The sequence below is a fragment of the Orcinus orca genome, chromosome 2, assembly GCF_937001465.1.
Source record: "Orcinus orca chromosome 2, mOrcOrc1.1, whole genome shotgun sequence".
In the NCBI taxonomy this organism is placed as follows: domain Eukaryota; kingdom Metazoa; phylum Chordata; class Mammalia; order Artiodactyla; family Delphinidae; genus Orcinus; species Orcinus orca.
In genome coordinates this window covers 124,220,315-124,243,599 of record NC_064560.1, presented here as the reverse complement: position 1 = coordinate 124,243,599, position 23,285 = coordinate 124,220,315, and the positions used below count along the sequence as shown (strand labels likewise).

General features: G+C 40.4%; 1 protein-coding gene across 2 annotated transcripts in view; it reads right to left on the bottom strand.

The window, feature by feature from the left end:
• The window catches only part of RYR3 (ryanodine receptor 3), a 555,614-nt gene that overhangs the window by 163,702 nt on the left and 368,627 nt on the right, over positions 1 to 23,285 (bottom strand). For both annotated transcript variants that reach the window (XM_049705467.1, XM_049705468.1), the window contains exons 35-38: positions 22,324 to 23,119; positions 19,111 to 19,311; positions 7,844 to 7,946; positions 6,893 to 7,030 (exon numbers count right to left, since the gene is read on the bottom strand). In XM_049705467.1, coding sequence (XP_049561424.1) covers positions 6,893 to 7,030; positions 7,844 to 7,946; positions 19,111 to 19,311; positions 22,324 to 23,119 — 1,238 coding nt within the window. The remainder of the gene's footprint in view (positions 1 to 6,892; positions 7,031 to 7,843; positions 7,947 to 19,110; positions 19,312 to 22,323; positions 23,120 to 23,285) is intronic.

Genomic DNA, 23,285 nt, shown 5'->3' with positions numbered 1-23,285 from the left:
ACCTCATCCACCAGAACACCGGCACTAGTCCCCTCCACCAGGAAGCCTACACAACCCACTGAACCAATCTTAGCCACTGGAGACAGACACCAAAAACAACAGGAACTACGAACCTGCAGCCTGCAAAAAGGAGACCCCAAACACAGTAAGATAAGCAAAATGAGAAGACAGAAAAACACACAGCAGATGAAGGAGCAAGATAAAAACCCACCAGACCTAACAAATGAAGAGGAAATAGGCAGTCTACCTGAAAAAGAATTCAGAATAATGATGGTAAAGATGATCCAAAATCTTGGAGATAGAATGGAGAAAATACAAGAAACATGTAACAAGGACCTAGAAGAACTACAGAGCAAACAAACAATGATGAACAACACAAAAAATGAAATTAAAATTTCTCTATAAGGAATCAAGAGCAGAATAACTGAGGCAGAAGAACAGATAAGTGACCTGGAAGATAAAATAGTGGAAGTAACTACCGCAGAGCAGAATAAAGGAAAAAGAATGAAAAGAATTGAGGATAGTCTCAGAGATGTGCAGGACAACATTAAATGCAACAACATTCAAATTATAGGGGTCCCAGAAGAAGAAGAGAAAAACAAAGGGTCTGAGAAAATATTTGAAGAGATTATAGTTGAAAACTTCCCTAATATGGGAAAGGAAATAGTTAATCAAGTCCAGGAAGCACAGAGAGTCCCATACAGGATAAATCGAAGGAGAAACACACCAAGGCACATATTAATCAAACTGTCAAACATTAAATACAAAGAAAACATATTAAAAGCAGCAAGGGAAAAACAACAAATAACACACAAGGGAATCCCTGTAAGGTTAACAGCTGATCTTTCAGCAGAAACTCTGCAAGCCAGAAGGGACTGGCAGGACATATTTAAACTGATGAAGGAGAAAAAACTGCAACCAAGATTACTCTACCCAGCAAGGATCTCATTCAGATTTGATGGAGAAATTAAAACCTTTACAGACAAGCAAAAGCTGAGAGAGTTCAGCACCACCAAACCAGCTTTACAACAACTGCTAAAGGAACTTCTCTAGGCAAGAAACATAAGAGAAGGAAAAGACCTACAATAATGAACCCAAAACAATTAAGAAAATGGGAATAGGAACATACATATCGATAATTACCTTAAATGTAAATGGACTAAATGCTCCCACCAAAAGACACAGACTGGCTGAATGGATACAAAAACAAGACCCATATATTTGCTGTCTACAAGAGACCCACTTCAGACCTAGAGACACATACAGACTGAAAGTAAGGGGATGGAAAAAGATATTCCATGCAAATGGAAACCAAAAGAAAGCTGGAGTAGCAATTCTCATATCAGACAAAATAGACTTTAAAATAAAGACTATTAGAAGAGACAAAGAAGGACACTACATAATGATCAAGGGATTGATCCAAGAAGAATATATAACAATTGTAAATATTTATGCACCCAACATAGGAGCACCTCAATACATAAGGCAAATACTAAGAGCCATAAAAAGAGAAATCGACAGTAACACATTCATAGTAGGGGACTTTAACACCCAACTTTCACCAATGGACAGATCATCCAAAATGAAAATAAATAAGGAAACACAAGCTTTAAATGATACATTAAACAAGATGGACTTAACTGATATTTATAGGACATTCCATCCCAAAACAACAGAATACACATTTTTCTCAAGTGCTCATGGAACATTCTCCAGGATAGATCATATCTTGGGTCACAAATCAAGCCTTGGTAAATTTTAGAAAATTGAAATTGTATCAAGTATCTTTTCCGACCACAACGCTATAAGACTAGATATCAATTACAGGGAAAGATCTGTAAGAAATACAAACACATGAAGGCTAAACAATACACTACTTAATAACGATGTGATCAATGAAGAAATCAAAGAGGAAATAAAAAAATACCTAGAAACAAAAGACAATGGAGACACGATGACCAAAAATCTATGGGATGCAGCAAAAGAAGTTCTAAGAGGGAAGTGTATAGCAATACAATGCTACCTTAAGAAACAGGAAACATCTCAAATAAACAACCTAACCTTGCACCTAAAGCAATTAGAGAAAGAAGAACAAAAGAACCCCAAAGTTAGCAGAAGGAAAGAAGTCATAAAAATCAGATCAGAAATAAATGAAAAAGAAATGAAGGAAACGATAGCAAAGATCAATAAAACTAAAAGCTGGTTCTTTGAGAAGATAAACAAAATTGATAAACCATTAGCCAGACTCATCAAGAAAAAAAGGGAGAAGACTCAAATCAATAGAATTAGAAATGAAGAAGGAGAAGTAACAACTGACACTGCAGAAATACAAAAGATCATGAGAGATTACTACAAGCAACACTATGCCAATAAAATGGACAACCTGGAAGAAATGGACAAATTCTTAGAAATGCACAACCTGCCAAGACTGAATCAGGAAGAAATAGAAAATATGAACAGACCAATCACAAGCACTGAAATTGAAACTGTGATTAAAAATCTTCCAACTAACAAAAGCCCAGGACCAGATGGCTTCCCAGGCGAATTCTATCAAACATTTAGAGAAGAGCTAACACCTATCCTCCTCAAACTCTTCCAAAATATAGCAGAGGGAGGAACACTCCCAAACTCATTCTACGAGGCCACCATCACCCTGATACCAAAACCAGACAAGGATGTCACAAAGAAAGAAAACTACAGGCCAATATCACTGATGAACACAGATGCAAAAATCCTCAACAAAATACTAGCAAACAGAATCCAACAGCACATTAAAAGGATCAAGTGGGGTTTATTCCAGGAATGCAAGGATTCTTCAATATACACAAATCAATCAACGTGATACACCATATTAACAAATTGAAGGAGAAAAACCATATGATCATCTCAATAGATGCAGAGAAAGCTTTCGACAAAATTCAACACCCATTTATGATAAAAACCCTCCAGAAAGTAGGCATAGAGGGAACTTTCCTCAACATAATGAAGGCCATATATGACAAACCCACAGCCAACATCGTCCTCAATGGTGAAAAACTGAAAGCATTTCCACTAAGATCAGGAACAAGACAAGGTTGCCCACTCTAACCACTCTTATTCAACAGAGTTTTGGAAGTTTTAGCCACAGCAATCAGAGAAGAAAAGGAAATAAAAGGAACTCAAATCAGAAAAGAAGAAGTAAAGCTGTCACTGTTTGCAGATGACATGATACTACACATAGAGAATCCTAAAGATGCTACCAGAAAACTACTAGAGCTAATCAATGAATTTGGTAAAGTAGCAGGATACAAAATTAATGCACAGAAATCTCTGGCATTCCTATACACTAATCATGAAAAATCTGAAAGTGAAATCAAGAAAACACTCCCATTTACCATTGCAACAAAAAGAATAAAATATCTAGGAATAAACCTACCTAAGGAGACAAAAAACCTGTATGCAGAAAATTATAAGACACTGATGAAAGAAATTAAAGATGATACAAATAGATGGAGAGATATACCATGTTCCTGGATTGGAAGACTCAACATTGTGAAAATGACTCTACTACCCAAAGCAATCTACAGATTCAATGCAATCTCTATCAAACCACCACTGGCATTTTTCACAGAACTAGAACAAAAAATTTCACAATTTGTATGGAAACACAAAAGACCCCGAATAGCCAAAGCAATCTTGAGAACAAAAAACGGAGCTGGAGGAATCAGGCTCCCTGACTTCAGACTATACTACAAAGCTACAGTAATCAAGACAGTATGGTACTGACACAAAAACAGAAAGATAGATCAATGGAATAGGATAGAAAGCCCAGAGATAAATCCACGCACATATGGTCACCTTATCTTTGATAAAGGAGGCAGGAATATACAGTGGAGAAAGGACAAGCCTCTTCAATAAGTGGTGCTGGGAAAACTGGACAGCTACATGTAAAAGTATGAGATTAGATCACTCCCTAACACCATACACAAAAATAAACTCAAAACGGATTAAAGAACTAAATGTAAGGCCAGAAACTACCAAACTCTTAGAGGAAAACATAGGCAGAACACTCTATGACATAAATCACAGCAAATCCTTTTTGACCCACCTCCTAGAGAAATGGAAATAAAAACAAAAATAAACAAATGGGACCTAATGAAACTTAAAAGCTTTTGCACAGCAAAGGAAACCATAAATAAGACCCAAAGACAACCCTCAGAATGGGAGAAAATATTTGCAAATGAAGCAACTGACAAAGGATTAATCTGCAAAATATATAAGCAGCTCATGCAACTCAATAACAAAAAAACAAACAGCCCAATCCAAAAATGGGCAGAAGACCTAAACAGACATTTCTCCAAAGAAGATATACAGACTGCCAACAAACACATGAAAGAATGCTCAACTTCATTAATCATTAGAGAAATGCAAATCAAAACTACAATGAGATATCATCTCACACAAGTCAGAATGGCCATCATCAAAAAATCTAGAAACAATAAATGCTGGAGAGGGTGTGGAGAAAAGGGAGCCCTCTTGCACTGTTGGTGGGGACGTAAATTGATACAGCCACTGTGGAGAACAGTATGGAGGTTCCTTAAAAAACTACAAATAGAACTACACTATGACCCTGAAATCCCACTACTGGGCATATACCCTAAGAAAACCATAATTCAAAAAGAGTCATGTACCAAAATGTTCATTGCAGCTCTATTTACAATAGCCCGGAGATGGAAACAACCTAAGTTTCCATCATTGGACGAATGGATAAAGAAGATGTGGCACATATATACAATGGAATATTACTCAGCCATAAAAAGAAACGACATTGAGCTATCTGTAATGAGGTGGATAGACCCAGAGTCTGTCATACAGAGTGAAGTAAGTGAGAAAGAGAAAGACAAATACCGTATGCTAACACATATATATGGAATCTAAGAAGAAAAAAATGTCATGAAGCACCTAGGGTTTAGACAGGAATAAAGACACAGACCTACTAGAGAATGGTCTTGAGGATATGGGGAGGGGGAAGGGTGAGCTGTGACAAAGCGAGAGAGAGGCATGGACATATATACACTACCAAACGTAAGGTAGATAGCTAGTGGGAAGCAGCTGCATAGCACAGGGAGATCAGCTCGGTGCTTTGTGACCACCTGGAGGGGTGGGATAGGGAGGGTGGGAGGGAGGGAGACGCAAGAGGGAAGAGATATGGGAAAATATGTATATGTATAACTGATTCACTTTGTTATAAAGCAGAAACTAACACAGCATTGTAAAGCAATTATACTCCAATAAAGATGTAAAAAAAAAAAAAATGTCAGCCCTGAGTGAGGAGCTTTATGTCCCTGGAACATCTGGCAGGGAACCTGTATCCTGCCAACCAGACATGCTTGGCCACCTTCTATTTCTACTTCTGGGACTGCAGGAAAGACTTATGACACAAAGCTTGAACCTCTCAGAATTCTGCTTGTGGAATGGAAGCAGCATGGGGCGCTCCATGGTGTCTCATGCTGGGGTAGCCTTTCAGGTTTGCACATCCTTTCAGGACAGAACATAATCTTTCTGCCTGAGGCCCGGGGTAGCAATGCTAAAGATTGCAGTCCTTAGAGCTTGGACACCATTCTTAGAGTTAGGGAGACTTCACAGAGCTAGGTGACTTAATCTAAGTGACTCCATTTACCTAACATGAAGCGGTCACCTTGGAGGACCCCCTGGCTGTGACATATTGTTTTAGAAAGAAGCAACCACTTTCAAAACTGACTCTCCACAGGGAATATGGGTCAGCTCAGCCTATTTTTAGTTCTGCTTTGGCAGTACCACAAAGGGAGTCTAAACTCACTCTTTTGGACCTTTGAATCATGCTGGCCTGTCCTCACCAAAGACCCCCCCCCACACACACCATGGTGACAAATAGGACCGACCAAGGGTTGCCAGTGCAACTGCTTCCAGAGGCTTCTACACTTCTGCTGATAAGTGCGGAGGATTCTTTCCCTTCAGAGATAGTCTGACAAAGATGGAAGGTCAATCGAAAGGGCAATAAGATGTATGAACCCCAAAGCAGTGTTTTCAAACAAACTGAGCACATCTTATCAGTCCATTGCTCTAGTCTATAGTTTGAAAGCATGTTCTAAGATGGATAGGAACAGGGAATAAGATAAAAGGCAACTATATTAAACCTGGGAAATTCCTTCTTCTTTAGACACTGAAATATTTGCAGAATTTGGTACGGTGGAGCAGACTGATTATAATATGCAGACAATCTTCCTCTTGAAATGTTAATGGCAATGGACAGTCAACTGCCTTGCAGAACAAATTATGATCTTGTTTCAACATGGGTCGAAATGGTAGGAGTCATCTGTACTATAAGGATTAGAAAAATGATTTGAACAAGGTTCGTGAATGTTGAAAAACAGAAGGTCCAATTCCTCTGGGATGTTATATTAGGAAAATTGTAGCCAAAACCCAACCCCCCCTCCAAACCCCACAATCTATTCCCTTTACTTCTGCCTTATTATTATTACGTTATTTCCTTGCTGGGGCAATTTTCAACGCTAAGGAACCACAAAAAAAAAGTGACAGAAACAACAGTGGTTTAGAAGAGGAAGATTATGAACACATAAAAGAAAGAACAGAACTCTGTTTACAGGCATTTAAAAGTAGACAGACAAGAGCAGACCCACCAAGCAATCCATCCCTAAAAGACGACTCAAAGGAAGTTCCTTAAGTCAGAAGAAAAGCATAGTCCCAAACACATAGCAATAAGTTCTACAAATCATAACAGAACGCTTCCTTGAAGCTAGCTAAGCATCCCTTCTCTATCCCACAGTATTTGCTTAGAAAGTCCGTGATCTTAATTAAGTCTTAGAAGAGCTCCAGGTTGGGGGCAGTGTGATTGAAAGGCTCTGGAACTTACTAGGGCATCTCTCCTCCTCCTCTGTCGGCCGCTCCTTCTCTGGCTTGGAAGAGCCTTTGATTTTATACACCAAGGCACGGAATTTTCCAGTCCAGGAGGCGTCTTCCTCTTCCACTTCCTCTTCCTCCAGGGGAACCCCTAAGCAAGTCACATAACAGAGTGATAACCTCAAACAGTACATGAAGCCACCAGATGATGGAAAGAACATAGGAACACTGCTTTCCACCCTTTGGAACTTTCTAAGGATACTATAGGCAGCCTCCCATAAGTATTTATCTACATCATGTCTTTTGGCAAGTTTTTTAAAAAGATGATTTCTTGTATACAAGAACATTAAGTAATTTCAATCCCAAGACTTAACTTTTTCTAACCCATACCCAAAATGGGCTCTAGAGTGTCCACAAAGAAAGAGTTAACCATGAGTTACTTCAAATGAAAAAGTCATCTCTTATCCACATAGTACTCAATCCACCCATGTACAAGCAGCACAACTGCTGAGAGCCACTTTAAAACGAGCAGATATGTATCTAAGCAGGGATGGCTGGTTTCGAATCCTTAAGGGCAGACATGGCCATACTTACATCATCGCAGAAGCTAAAATGCAAAGGGGATCAGAATCTTGGCTCAGCTGGGAGCACAGTCCCAACTCTCTAACTTGAGGTAAATTGGCTGAGGTTTATATAAAGATCAGTTCTTTTCTTTCCTTCTTTAGAGACCCAGTTCTCTCTTAGATCTCAGCAAAATTTCTTCTAGGTAGTAGTTTCAGTTACGTATTATGCCAGGATGATGTCCTGTATCTTCTCTGACCCAAACAGTTTTGGAGAGAATCATTTCTTGGACAATTAGTATTGTAGTTTAAAATAGAAAACTAACTTCGCAACCCCCCGAGCTTCTAACAAAGGAATCATGAACAGACTTGTCTTTCATAAAGCTTTTATCTCGGAAGCTCACCGCAGTGAATGAGAAGGTCCTCGTGGAAGTCATACATCTCCTCCCGGATCTCTTCTGGGCACGGGCAGTTCTCCCCCAGTTGAAAGTTAAGAAGCATGTTGATCTTTGAGGGACAAAGAAGAATGGCTAGTTGGTTCTCAATGTCTGTCCAAAGAACTCAGATCCAATCTTAGTCAGACACCTAATATTTCTCTGCAAATTTTTTTTAACTCGATTATTATTATTTTAGTTTTTTGGTAAAGATGGCCAACATTTAAAAGTAGCTTTCTATAACTGAATCACTCTGCTGCACATCTGAAACATTGTAAATCAACTATACTTCAATAAAAAATAAAACATAAAAATTTTTAAAAAGGGTACAAACTTCCAGTTATAAGATGAATAAGTTCTGGGGATGTAATGTATAGCATAGTGACAGTAGTTAACAATACTATACTTGAAAATTGCTAAGAGAGTAGATCTTAAAAGTTCTCATCATAAGAAAAAGAAATTCATAACCATGTGAGGTGATAGATGTTAACTAAGCTTACTGTGGTGATCATTTCACAATATATACATATATCAAATGATTATGTTGTATACCTTAAACTATACAGTGTTATACGTTAACCAGATCTCAATAACTGGGAAAAAACCCCACTACAAATAAAAAAAGAAAAAGAAAAAATTCCAGCAATATTGCTTTGCATCACCAAGACACTGTCTCTCCTCTCCTTCTTTAGAGTAATTATTTTGGTGACTATGGCTCTAATTCCTGTCTTTAAGAAAGAATGCATGATTCTGAGAAAAAAGTCATGCATCCAGCGCATTTTAAATGATCTTTGGAGAGATGAGTCATGAGAATACAAAGACGGAAAAACTACACTAATGAAATAAAGCCATAAACTATGAGATGCTAAAAAAAAAATAAAAGAGCTTTCACTTTTTTCTGATTATAAAGGTAATTTATTAATTACACAAAACTTGGAGATTACCTAAAGAAGAAAATTTACTGCAATCTCCCCACTCAAAGACAGCCACTGTTTTTAGTTAATATCTTCATGTATGCAGATTGAGATCACACTCTAAATCAACTTTTTTGAAACTCAAATTTTCCACTTAATTTATCTCGAGAATTTAAAATTTTTCTTAACCTGGTCTTTAACAGGTGCATTACATTTCATCATAAGGATGAACAGCAGTTTATATAAAATGCATGTAAAATTAATGATCTGCTATGAAATATTTAAGTTGTTTTCATTTTTTTTATCCTCGTAAAATAAAGTTGGTTTGAATTTCTCTGATCGTTTTCTTAGGATAAACTCAGAGAAGCGAAATGCCTGGACCAAAAGGTTTGAACATTTTAATGGCTTTTTTTTCCCTTATGATTTTTTTTTTACATCTTTATTGCAGTGTAATTACCTTACAATGTTGTGTTAGTTTCTGCTCAATAACAAAGTGAATCAGCTATATGTATACATATATCCCCATATCCCCTCCCTCTTGAGCCTTCCTCCAACTCTCCCTATCCCACCCCTCTAGGTGGTCACAAAGCACCAAGCTGATCTCCCTGTGTTATGTGGCTGCTTCCCACTAGCTATCTATTTTATATTTGCTAGTATATATTAGTCCATGCCACTCTCTCACTTCGTCCCAGCATCCCCGTCCCCCTGCCACCAGTGTCCTCAAGTCCGTTCTCTACGTCTGCGTCTTTATTCCTGTCCTGCCCCTAGGTTCATCAGAACCATTTTTCTTTTACAGATACCATACATATGTGTTAGCATACGGTATTTGTTTTTCTCTTTCTGACTTACTTCACTCTGTATGACAGACTCTAGGTCCATCTACCTCACTACAAATAACTCAATTTCATTTCTTTTTATGGCTGAGTAATATCCCAGTGTATATATGTGCCACATCTTCTTTACCCATTCATCTGTCGATGGGCACTTGCTTCCATGTCCTGGCTATTGTAAATAGTGCTACAATGAACATTGTGGTACATGTCTCTTTAGAATTATGGCTTTCTCATGATATATGCCCAGGAGTGGGATTGCTAGGTCATATGGTAGTTCTTTTTTTAGTTTTTTAAGGAACCTCCATACTGTTCTCCATAGTGGCTGTATCAATTTACATTCCCACTAACAGTGCAAGAGGGTTCGCTTTTCTCCACACCCTCTCCAGCATTTATCGTTTGTAGATTTTTTGATGATGGCCATTCTGGCTGGTGTGAGGTGATACCTCACTGTAGTTTTGACTTGCATTTCTCTAATGATTAGTGATGCTGAGCATTCTTTCATGTGTTTGTTGGCAATCTGTATATCTTCTTTGGAGAAATGTCTGTTTAGGTCTTCCACCTATTTTTGGACTGGGTTTTTTTTTGATATTGAGCTGCAAGAGCTGCTTGTATAGTTTGGAGATTAATCCTTTGTCAGTTGCTTCTTTTGCAAATACTTTCTCCCATTCTGAGGGTTGTCTTTTTGTCTTGCTTATGGTTTCCTTCACTGTGCAAAAGCTTTTAAGTTTCATTAGGTCCCATTCATTTATTTTTGATTTTATTTCCATTACTCTAGGAGGTGGGTCAAAAAGGATCTTGCTGATTTATGTCAAAGAGTGTTCTGCCTATGTTTTCCTCTAAGAGTTTTATAGTGTCTGGCCTTACATTTAGGTCTTTAATCCATTTTGAGTTTATTTTTGTGTATGGTGTTAGGAAGTGTTCTAATTTCATTCTTTTACATGTAGCTGTCCAGTTTTCCAAGCACCACTGATTGAAGAGGCTGTCTTTTCTCCATTGTATATTCTTGCCTCCTTTGTCAAAGATAACGTGACCATATGTGTGTGGTTTTGTCTCTGGGCTTTCTATCCTGTTCCATTGATCTATATTTCTACTTCTGTGCCAGTACCATACTGTCTTGATTACCGTAACTTTGTAGTATAGTCTGAAGTCAGGGAGACTGATTCTTCCAGCTCCGTTTTTCTTTCTCAAGATTGCTTTGGCTATTTGGGGTCTTTTGTGTTTCTATACAAATTGTAATATTTTTTGTTCTAGTTCCGTGAAAGATGCCATAGGTAGTTTGATAGGGATTGCACTGAATCTGTAGATTGCTTTGGGTACTACAGTGATTTTCTCAATGTTGATTCTTCCAATCCAAGATCATGGTATATGTCTCCATCTGTTTGTATCATCTTAGATTTGTTTCATCAGTATCTTATAGTTTTCTGAATACAGGTCTTTTGTCTCCTCAGGTAGGATTATTTGTAGGTATTTTATTCTTTTTGTTGCAATGGTAAATGGGAGTGTTTCCTTAATTTTTCTTTCTGTTCTTTCATTGCTAGTGTATAGGAATGCAAGAGATTTCTGTGCATTAATTTTGTATCCTGCTACTTTACCAAATTCATTGATTAGCTCTAGTAGTATTCTGGTAGCATTTTTAGGATTCGCTATGTATTGTATCATGTCATCTGCAAACAGTGACAGTTTTACTTCTTTTCCAATTTGGATTCCTTTCATTTCTTTTTCTTCTCTGACTGCCGTGGCTAAAACTTTGAAAACTATGTTGAATAACAGTGGTGAGAGTGGGCACCCTTGTCTTGTTCCTGATCTTAGAGGAAATGCTTTCAGTTTTTCACTATTGATAATGCTGTTGGCTGTGTTTGTCATATATGGCTTTTATTATGTTGAGGTAGGTTCCCTCTATGCCCACTTTCTGGAGGGTTTTTATCATAAATGCGTTTTGAATTTTGTCAAAAGCTTTTTCTGCATATACTGAGATTATCATGTGGTTTTTATCCTTCCATTTGTTAATATGGTGTATCACATTGATTGATTTGCATATACTGAAGAATCCTTGTATTCCTGGGATAAACCTCATTTGATCATGGTGTATGATCCTTTTAATGTGCTGTTGGATTCTGTTTGCTAGTATTTTGTTGAGGATTTTTGCATCTATGTTCATCAGTGTATTGGCATGTAGTTTTTTTTTGTGACATCTTTGTCTAGTTTTGGTATCAGGGTGATGGTGGTCTCGTAGAATGAGTTTGGGAGTGTTCCTCCCTCTGCTATATTTTGGAAGAGTTTGAGAAGGATAGGTGTTAGCTCTTCACTAAATATTTGATAGAATTCACCTGTGAAGGCTCCTGGTCCTTGGCTTTTGTTAGTTGGAAGATTTTTAATCACAGTTTCAATTTCATTACTTGTGATTGGTTTGTTCATATTTTCTATCTCTTCATGGTTCCATCTTGGAAGATTGTACTTTTCAAAGAATTTGTCTATTTCTTCCCAGTTATCCATTTTATTGGCATATAGTTGCTTGTAGTAATGTCTCATGATCCTTTGTATTTCTGCAGTGTCACTTCTCCTTTTTCATTTCTAATTCTGTTGATTTGAGTCTTCTCCCTTTTTTTCTTGATGAGTCTGGCTAATGGTTTATCAATTTTGTTTATCTTCTCAATGAACCAGCTTTTAGTTTTGTTGATCTTTGTTATTGTTTCCTCCATTTCTTTTTCATTTATTTTTGATCTGATCTTTATGATTTCTTTCCTTCTTCTATTTTTGGTTTTTTTTTTTTGTTTGTTGTTGTTCTTCTTCTTTCTCTAATTGCTTTAGGTGTAAGTTTAGGTTGCTTATTGAGATTTTTCTTCTTTCTTGAGGTAGGATCATATTACTATAAACTTCCCTCTTAGAACTGCTTTTGCGGCACCCCATAGGTTTTGGATCATTGTGTTTTCATTGTCATTGTTGCTAGGTATTTTTTTTATTTCTTCAGTGATCTCTTGGTTACTTAGTAGCATATTGTTTAGCCTCCATGTGTTTGTATTTCTTACAGTTTTCTTTTCCTGTAATTGACATCTAGTCTCATAGCACTGTGGTCAGATAAGATACTTGATATGATTTCAGTTTCTTAAATTTACCTAGGCTTGATCTGTGACCCAAGATATGATCTATCCTGGAGAATGTTCCATGTGCACTTGAGAAGAAAGTGTATTCTGTCACTTTTGAGTAGAATGATCTATAAATATCAATTAAATCTATCTGGTCTGTTGTGTCATTTAAAACTTGTGTTTCCTTATTTATTTCCTGTTTGGATGATCTGTCCATTGGTGTAAGTGGGGTGTTAAAGTCCCCTTCTATTATTGTATTACTGTTGATCTCCCTTTTCATGGTTGTTAGCATTTGCCTTATGTATTGAGGTGCTCCTATGTTGGGTACATAAGCATTTATAATTGTTATATCTTCTTCTTGGATTGATCCCTTGATCATTATGTAGTGTCCTTCCTTATCTCTTGTAACAGTCTTTATTTTCATGTCTATTTTATCTGATATGAGTATTGCTATTCCAGCTTTCTTTTGTTTTCCACTTGCATGGAATATCATTTTCCATCCCTTCACTTTCAGGCTGTATGTGTCCCTAGGTCTGAAGTGGGTCTCCTGTAGACAGCATATATACGGGTCTTATTTTTGCAACCATTCAGCCGGTCTGTGTGTTTTGGTTGGAGCATTTAATCCATTCACATTTAAGGTAATTATCAATATGTATGTTCCTATTCCCATTTTCTTAATTGTTTTTTATTTGTTTTTGTAGGTCTTTTCCTTCTCTTGTGTTTCTTGCCTAGAGAAGTTCCTTTAGCATTTGTTGTAAAGCTGGTTTGGTGGTGCTGAATTCTCTTAGCTTTTGCTTGTCTGTAAAGGTTTTAATTTCTCCATTAAATCTGAATGAGATCCTTGCTGGTTAGAGTAATCTTGGTTGTAGGTTTTTTCCTTTCATCACTTTAAATATGTCCTGCCACTCCCTTTTGGCTTGCAGAGTTTCTGCTGAAAGGTCAGCTGTTAACCTTACAGGGATTCTCTTGTCTGTTATTTGTTGCTTTCCCTGGCTGCTTTTAGCATTTTTTCTTTGTATTTAGTTTTTGATAGTTTGATTAATATGTGTCCTGGCATGTTTCTCCTTGGATTTATACTGTATGGGACTCTCTGCGCTTCCTGGACTTGGGTGACTATTTCCTTTCCCATGTTAGGGACGTTTTCAACTGCAGTCTCTTCAAATATTTTCTCAGACCCTTTATTTTTCTCTTCTTCTTCTGGGACCCCTAGAATTAGAATATTGGTACATTTAATGTTATCCCAGAGGTCTCTGAGATTGTCCTCAATTCTTTTCATTCTTTTATCTTTATTCTGCTCTGCAGCAGTTATTTCCACTATTCTATCTTCCAGGTCACTTATCTGTTCTTCTGCCTCAGTTATTCTGCTGTTGATTCCTTCTAGAGTATTTTTAACTTCACTTATTGTGTTATTCATCGTTTGTTTGCTCTTTAGTTCTTCTAGGTCCTTGTTAAACGTTTCTTGAATTTTTTTCATTTTATTTCTGAGATTTTGGATCATCTTTACTATCATTACTCTGAATTCTTTTTCAGGTAGACTGTCTATTTCCTCTTCATTTGTTTGGTCTGGTGGGTAAAAACCTTCCTCCTTCACCTGCTGCATATTCCTCTGTCTTCTCATTTTGTTTAACTTACTGTGTTTGGGGTCTCCTTTTCCCAGCCTGCAGGTTTGTAGCTCCTCTTATTTCTGGTGTCTGCCCCAGTTGGTGAGGTTGGTTTAGTTGTTTGTGTAGGCTTCCTGGAAGGGGGGGACTGGTGCCTGTGTTCTGGTGGGTGGGGCTGGATCTTGTCCCTCTGGTAGGCAGAGTCACGTCTGGTGGTGTGTTTTGGGGTGTCTGTGATCTTAGTATAACTTTAGGCAGCCTCTCTGCTAATGGGTGGGGTTGTGTTCCTGTCTTGCTAGTTGTTTGGCATAGAGCATTCAGCACTGAAGCTTGCTGCCCGGTGGGTGGAGCTGGGTCTTAGCATTGAGATGGAGCTCTTTGGGAGAGCTCTCGCTGATTAATATTACATGGGGCACGGAGGTCTCTGGTCGTCCAATGTCCTGGACTCAGCTCTCCCACCTTGGCAGCTCAGGCCTGACACCCGGCCGGAGCACCAAGACCCTCCCAGCTGCATGGCCGCTTCTTACGTCAAAGTCTCTGTGGGACCATTGCAAAGTCCACAGGCCTCTGCATGACCCAAGCACCTCTCACTACCAGCGCAGTCACGTCGGCATGCACCACCCAGTAATTCCAGCTGGAGCTGCCATTTTAATGGCTTTTGATATTAATTGCCAGACTGCTCTCCAGAAAGCTCACAACAATTTGCATTAATACCAAATTTATACAAGAGTGTGTATTACTTTGCCATCTCCATTATGGTAGTGAGAGTTAACATATTTTCAAATAGTTTCCAATTTAATGGGTGAAAAATGTCACATCTCTGTTCCTTTTATTTTTCATTTTTTTAAAACAGTCCTAATCTTTTTAATTAATTAATTTTATTTATTTATTTTTGGCTATGTTGGGTCTTAATTGCTGTGCGCAGGCTTTCTCTAGCTGCAGTGAGCTGGGGCTACTCTTTGTTGCAGTGTGCGGGCCTCTCATTGCAGTGGCTTCTCTTGTTGTAGAGCACGGGCTCTTGGGTGCGCGGGCTTCAGTAGTTGTGGAGCGTAGCATCAGTAGTTGTGGCTTGTGGGCTCTAGAGTGCAGGCTCATTCATTGTGGTGCAGGGGCTTTGTTGCTCCGCGGCATGTGGATCTTCCTTGACCAGGGCTCGAATCCATGTCCCCTGATTTTGCAGGCGGATTCTTAACCACTGCATCACCAGGGAAGCCCTCTGTTCCTTTAATTTGCCTTTAATTGGTGAGGTTGAAGTTTGCTTTTCCACACAGAAGGACTGTTTTTATCTCACAGTTTATATATTTTCCATCCATGTTCTTCCTCCATTTTTCTGTTGTGTGATTATCTTTTTAAAAATTAATCGGTGAGTGCTTTGCACATCTGCAGTTTATTAACTCTTGGTAATATATACTCCAAATACTTTTCCCAGTTTTTAGTGAGCTTTTAATTTTGTTTACAGAATTTTTTTTGACATGTAGGTTTTATGTTTTGCAGCCAGCCTGTCATCTTTTCCTCTATAGTTTTGTGTCAGAGATGCTTAACTGTTTCTGTGCCATGGACCACTCTGACAGTCTAGTGAAACCCATGGATTTTTTCTCAGATTAATATTTTAAATACCTAAAACAAAACAGAGAGGATTACAAAGAGAAACAATTATACTGCAATCTAGTTATCAAGATGATAAAAAACAAATTTGTGATACAGTAACATATATACAAAAAGATCTAGCAGCAGATCTCACATGCACTGTGATCTTGAAGTAGTGATGAATGCAAATGATATTTCAAGATATTAGAACTCTGTAATATGATACGAAAAAATATGTAGTTTCTGTGGGTGACAAGGTTAGGTACTTGCTTTGCCGCCTATATCAATAACTGAAAGAAATGCTCTTAGAAATTAATGAAAAGTTGGTGAAAATAAAGCTGTCACTAAGATTTCTGGATGTCTAAATTCTTCAACAGACCCATGACCCCAGGTTAGTGAATATCTCGAGGCACTGAAGTAATAGCTAGAGGTAATCTTGTCCATTTTGCTGTGTCAGGCAGAGTAGCCCAAACACCAGGCAAAGGGGTATTTTCTACTTTTGTTTAGGATATCTAGGTGAAAAAAATTTACAGTCTCATTTATTAAACCATGAACCTTATTTAATATTGTTAGGAAGATACTTTTTCAAAGCTTCTACTGCAAACAAGTTTCTGGCAGAAGGTAGAGGTATTGTTTGTAATAAAATAATGTTGATAAAACAGATTGGAAAAGTGATTTTTGTGGTTATTCCACAATGTTAAATTATGGTAATTATATCAGCAACATATATTGGATGGGTTGTTTATTAAATAAAAATCAGATCTGAAGGTCTGATTTCAAGGATCTGAAAGTTAATTTCTTACTGAATGATCTTTCTTTTGTTGGAACACTTAGGAAGCAAGTGGTCCATCAGCCCTCAGGGCGTAACCAAAAGGGGAGTGAACTGAATTTTCTGCCAGGTCATCCCCTTTAATGAAAGTCCTTTTCAAAGTGAAAGGCTTGCAAGCTGTGCTTGGCTAATTTGCCAACAATCACGGGACTAATCTTCGCTTTACCTACTTTTGTACTTAGTTACATCCCCCAAGTATGTGTGTTTCATCTCTCTGAATAGTGTATGGATATAGGGCTGAAAACCTCTATTTTATCCTCACAGGTTACAGAAGAATGAGGTAATCATATCACTGTTTTAATTCTAATTCCTATGTATCCTATATTCCAAGTGATTTTGCATTCCTCTGCCCTGAAATTGAAACCCTCCTTATCCTTTATCAATATTAAATTCTTAATTACTCAGAAAGTTCTATGGGTAGGTTCCTTCTAGAAATGAATACTCTGGGAGGGGTGGCAGATGGGACAGCTGAATTTGGTAACAGGGTCCCTGCTTTTATTTCATTTCTAGACCAGCAGCATCAGCATACCCTGGAAACTCGCTAAACATGCAAATTCTCAGGACTTACCTTAGACCTACTGAATTAGAAACCCTGGAGGTGGGACCAGCAATCTGTGTTTTATTCATCCTTCCAGGGATTCTGAGGTCTGCTCAAGTTCTTGAGATACAGACTTCTGAAATGGGTCTGAAATGGTTGTTCAGAGGACTGTCTAGAAGGCTAAAGAAGGAAGTGATGGTAGGTCCCAAAGATGACAGAAGAGAAGATAAGGAGGCAGAATGGGGCTAGAAGAGGGTGGAGGCAGCAGGGCCCTTCTAGGATCCAGGATCATGAGCTGTGTCTATGGGGATGATGGTGTCAGATGGACAACCAAGTCCCGGCTGGCTTGAGGAGATGTCAGAAAACATGCAGAAACTCTAGTCACTGGCTCACTGACAGAAGGTCATAGTACATGGCATGAGGCAAATGCAAATACCTCTGACACTAAAACTAATGAGAGCTTGTAGTACTTACAGAATGTTTACTACCTGACAGATTACCTGCTAAGCGATCTAAATGAATTATCTCATAGGTTTCTCACAAACATTATCCACATTTTGCAGCCTGAGGAAACTGAGAGACAAAGAGAAGTAATGCGCCCAAGACTACCTGGTGAGTGATGGTGGAGCCGGAATGGGAGCGGGGCTCTGAAGCCAACAGCAGTGTTTTAATCACCACTTCATCCACCTTCCCACTTTTCACAAATACAAGTCAGCCTCTGCCCAGGGAAATAGGGAATGTTCGCACCTGTTGCCAGTCTAAAAGCAGCCTGACAACATCTGTAAAGCCTTCAAGAATAATTCACACTCACTGCATTTTCCTCACCACAGTGCAAAGTACCTGCTCTCACCAATCCACAGGGCCTTCGCATTTTGCCTCTAGCAAAGAGATGTGAAGCTCTATCTGCTCTGTATCAAGGCCAGTATCATTCAAAGGAATCTTAAAAAGCCAAGATAGGTGGTTCATTTTTAAGCCAATATAAGTATCTATAGCCTATAAACTGGGTTTTAGGAACGTAACTGGACCATGCTGTGGTGGTCTCGCCATTGTTACAAAATGGTGGTAATTATATTGACAACAATTTATGGATAGGCTGCTTATTAACTATATATAAGATCCAAAGATTTGGTTTCGACGACAGAAAATGAATTTCTTCACTGGAAGATCTATCTTGTCTTTTGAAACTAAGGGAGCTGTGACAAATGGCCTGCAGGATATACGTGAGCGGCCGAGCAGCGGCGACGAGTGGAGACCATTATTTTATAAGCTGTCCCTCCCTCATCTGCAAGTTTCTCACCAGGATTTTCATTCTTTTCAAAGCAGCCTTTCAACCTGGATGAGGCTGACTACGAGGTGGGGTAGCGCAAAGAATGGAGACAGCACATCCCAGGAGAGGACTCCCTCATCCATGTCATGCCCTCCAGGCTTCCTGGGGCTGGGGTGGGGGGATTCCAGAGGGTCTCGGTCAGGGAAGACTGTGCACCCGCCCTCACGAGTCAGGAAATGTGGACCACATTCTGTTGATCTCTGCTGGAGAGTAGAGTTCTGACTTCTGGAAGGACTGGACAGAAATGCTTCTAAGGGGTAGAAGCTGGATCCTAACAGAGACAGGAGTGGTGGCATGAGCGAGCGATGGAAAGGAGGAAGCCTGGCTCTGTGTGTGGTTTTGGAAGGTTATCTTTCCACCCAAGACAGCTGGCCGAGGCTTCCCAGTTGTCTCAGCACAGGACTAGCCTGTCTCCTGGTGCTGGCCGGGGTCTTTCAACCTCCCAGGAAGGCTTTGCGTACCCTGCTTTGTCGGGTTCAAGCTCTTCCCTAGGAATGGGATGGAGGCTCAGAAGGGGCTTCTCACCTGCTCCTGCGGGGGTGAGCGGAACTCCCTGGTCTTCCGAGCAGTCAGGGCCGCAGACATGTTCAGGGCCTGCATGAGTTCGTTGTAGCGGAACTTCTGATTCGCCTGGAGCTTGGAGACATAAATGTCGCCAAAGGCCACGATGGCCTCCACCCGGTGTTGCAGCTCACAGTCACAGAGATAGCTGAGGAGCTCACACATCTGCAAAAGTGTACACACACATGAATATAATAATACTTCATGTACATTGGTGAAGCGGCTATCATCCCCATTCTACAGATAGTAACACTGAGACTTAAGCGATTTAAGGAAATTGCCCAGTGTCACACAGTAAGCATAGAGCTATTACTGGAATCCAAGTTGGCCATTACTGGATGACTCTGGATTAGTACTTGAACCCAGAGCCCAGCTCTTTACTGCTGAGCCAGGAGAACAACAGGAAAATGAGCTTATTAAACACAGAGCGTGTCTGCCTGTGGAGACAGAGAACAGCATGTAGGAGAGCGTTTTCCCAGGGCTCTAAGCTCAGTACGGAAACCACCACTGAATGGTACATATGAGCACTGGGTCTCCTTCCTGACATCTTCTGGTGCTGGATGATGGGAAAGCGAGACTTCTGCTTCCCTCCCCATGTTTCATTGTTTTTGTTTTTCAGCACTGTTTTTCTATGATTGATTGATATAACTAATCTTATCGCCATTAGAATTTATACTAATAAGAAAAAAACAGCCCTACCTTACTGAGCACTAGCTACGTGCCAGACACTGTGCCAGGCACTTGCCATACTTTATGTGTGTTCCTCATATTTTTACTAAAGCAGAAGTTCTATTTACCCACCTCCACTTAACCCATCACACGTGACTAAAGAACACTCTCCAGGGCTTCCCTGGTGGCGCAGTGGTTGAGAGTCCGCCTGCCGATGCAGGGGACACGGGTTCGTGCCCCGGTCCGGGAGGATCCCACATGCCACGGAGCGGCTGGGCCCGTGAGCCATGGCCGCTGAGCCTGCGTGCCCAGAGCAAGAACACTCTCCACTGTGTCTGGGCACAGACAAGCCCCTGGTGGTGGGGTGCTTTCACCTAGCAGGACAGTCTCTGCACATCTGCCCACCTCTGCTCCAGCCAGGTAAACTGGGACCCAGAGCTTATGCTCGTCCTACTTGTGATTATAATTACAACATGTAAAGTCATGTGGGTGAATGAAATAGGAAAACTAAGTTGAATGACTAGGGAACATCTGTGAAAGGTGAGTTTTCTTTTTTAAAAAAATGCTAAAATTGAGTGTGAGTTAGACAACTATAAAAAGTTGGGGAAAATCATAAAAATCTAGAAGCATTTTGCACTCAGGTTGCTTTCAATTACCTCTAAGTCTGCAACCTGCCTTAAAGACCCCAAACTTGTAATCATAGATACTGCATGACAGGTGTCATCCACGGAAAAGAGGGGACTCTATGTGCCAGTCAGGGACTCACATTAAAGAAGAGGTCTTGCCCCAAATCATGTGCATATAGATACCTGCTTCAATTAAACTGGCTACTGCAGGCATACTTATTTTCTTAATTTTAGAGTTAAGAAAAGTTACAATAAAATAAGCCAACTCTTAGTTTTGACATTTTCCTATTGTTTTTCTGCTTTATCTCATTTATTTCTGCTCTAATATTTATTTCCTTCCTTCTGCTAAATTTGGGCTTGGTTTGTTCTTTTTCTAGCTCCTTGAGGTAAAAAGTTAGATTATTTGAGATCTTTCTCCTTTTTTTAATGTAAACACTTATTGCAATGTACTTCCCTCTTCTATTTTTGCTGCATCCCATAGGTTTTGGTAATTTTTGTTTTCATTTACATTTGTCTTGAGGTAATGCCTTTTTTAAAAAAAATTAATCAATTATTAAAAAAAAAAAAAAGAAGAGGTCTTGGCCCTCCATCAGAATAGCACATTTCTATGTTTTAATAAAATATTTAAGGTACATATGTAAAATTTGTTGTACTTCTCCTCTATATTCAATGTTTTAATGAAATGGCCACCTACCAATCCCATCATATTGGATAAGAGAGCTTCGACTGCAGATTTTTTTTTTTTTTTTTTTTTTTTTTTTTTGCGGTACACGGGCCTCTCACTGTTGTGGCCTCTTCCGTTGTGGAGCACAGGCTCCGGAGGCGCAGGCTCAGTGGCCATGACTCACGGGCCCAGCCGCTCCGCGGCATGTGGGATCCTCCCGGACCAGGGCACGAACCCGCGTCCCCTGCATCGGCAGGCAGACTCTCAACCACTGCGCCACCAGGGAAGCCCAGATTATTTTTTATAATATATTTTATGGTAAAATGTTTCAAATTATATTTTTTAACAACACATTTTAATATTATGTTTTACTATATCATCATCCACATTTTACAAATCATAAAGCCAAGACTGATGGGCTACTGACTTGGCAAATTTATTTAGCTAGTAAGTGGCTGAGGCACAGGAAGTGAAATCCAGGGATGCCTGAACCAGGGTCACTCCACTAAGATCAACTGCTCTCCTCTATTTCTTTTCTTTTCTCTTTTTTTACTTTCTAGAAAATTTACTGAAGTATAGTTGATTTACAGTGTTGTGTTAATTTCTCCTCTATTTGTTTTCATTTCTCTCTTCTCAGTGCTGAGAAGACAAAAGTCACCACCCTCTTCAGTGCATCACTGATGCTAGCTTACGTCTGGTAAGACTAAGCTGTCCGAGGGGGCAGCTCTCAGTGAGCAGGACGCCCAGCGCAGATGGTACTTTCTCTGAGTGCCAGTGTAACAGGTTCACGTCCGGCTTGTGATTGGAGCACGGCAACAAATGAGAGCAGCTGATGAGTGTGGTCATTCTACAAGCCAGTTCCTCTGGTCAACTCCACGGCCAAAGGCTCCTCCCCGTCTCCAGACAAGATGTCACAGATGAGCGCTTTAGTCCCAAAGGGTAGGAGAGAAGACCAGGGAAAATCCATCGCTGGGACCAGAAAAACAGTTCTAAAGCACACGCTTTATTGACGAGGGCTGGTATTTTCGTTTTGGTTTGGGGAGACTTAGGGAGTACCTTCCAGCTCAGAAACAAGCAGGACCAGTGGGCGCTCTCCCTGAGCATCTCTGCTACACTCCACGTTCAAGCCAATGCCCACAGTCCTGGCATCACCACCAGGCTGCACTGTCACCCTCCCCAGCTCTTTCCAAGGGCAGGATGCTGGTTGCCCCGAGTTACCTGCAGCTTGACGGACTCCGGTAATCGGGTCTGCAACAAGCCTTTGACGGGAGCCTCCTTGCTGGCCTTTTCCCCAGCCTCCACAGCCTTCTCCTCCACCTGGGTCACCTCCTCCTTCTCTGCTCCGTCCTGTGTGTCCCCACTGTGCTCCCCAAACACGGAGGGGTCGATGACAAGGAGGATCTGCCGAACATCGTCATCGTCAAACACCCCCATGACCAGCAGGGTTCCGATGAGTTTCAGCACAGGCACGAACTGGAACTCCACGGACCCCCCAACGGGGTCCCGGATGTGAGCCCCACTGCACCGCACTGCCTCCGTCAGCATGCTCAGCGCCTTCGTCTTGAGAAGCTCCAAGGGAATCTCGGGGCTCTGCTTCTGGTGTTCCTCGCTGGTCATGACGAAGCAGGCGGGGGAGAACCTGAACCCTGGCTTGAGGCACGTTCTCGGGCCCACCCCAGGGAGCCCATGCCTCTTGGACTCATCCGGGTACAGGCGGATTTTCCTGGTGCTGCTGGTGATGGGGATGATGTACTCATTCTTCATCATCAGCTTCCTCTCCTTAGCGCTGGCCAGGTGGATGCTGATGAGAAGGTCATAGAAGCCAGAGCGCAGGAAGCCAGGGAGGTACTTGTTGTCAATGGCGTAGAAGAGCTGGGAGAGGTCCACGTGGCTGCACAGGGCGTAAGCCACCCGGCTGTTTCCCAGGGCGCACAAGGCGCTGTAGAGTCTCAGCGTGTGGTAATGGAACCACATGAGGTCCTCCTTCTCGCAGAGCTCCAGGATGTCCACACACCTGAGGAGGAGACAAGCAATCAACCACTCCAGGGGGAGAAAACTGCCAGAATTCAGCAGAGCGCTGACCCTCGGAATCCCCACGCATCTCACCCGAGCCAAGGAAGGCAGAGCGGGTAGAACCTGGAGGAGTCTCTCACGGGTTATCATTCGTCCCACCATTTCTA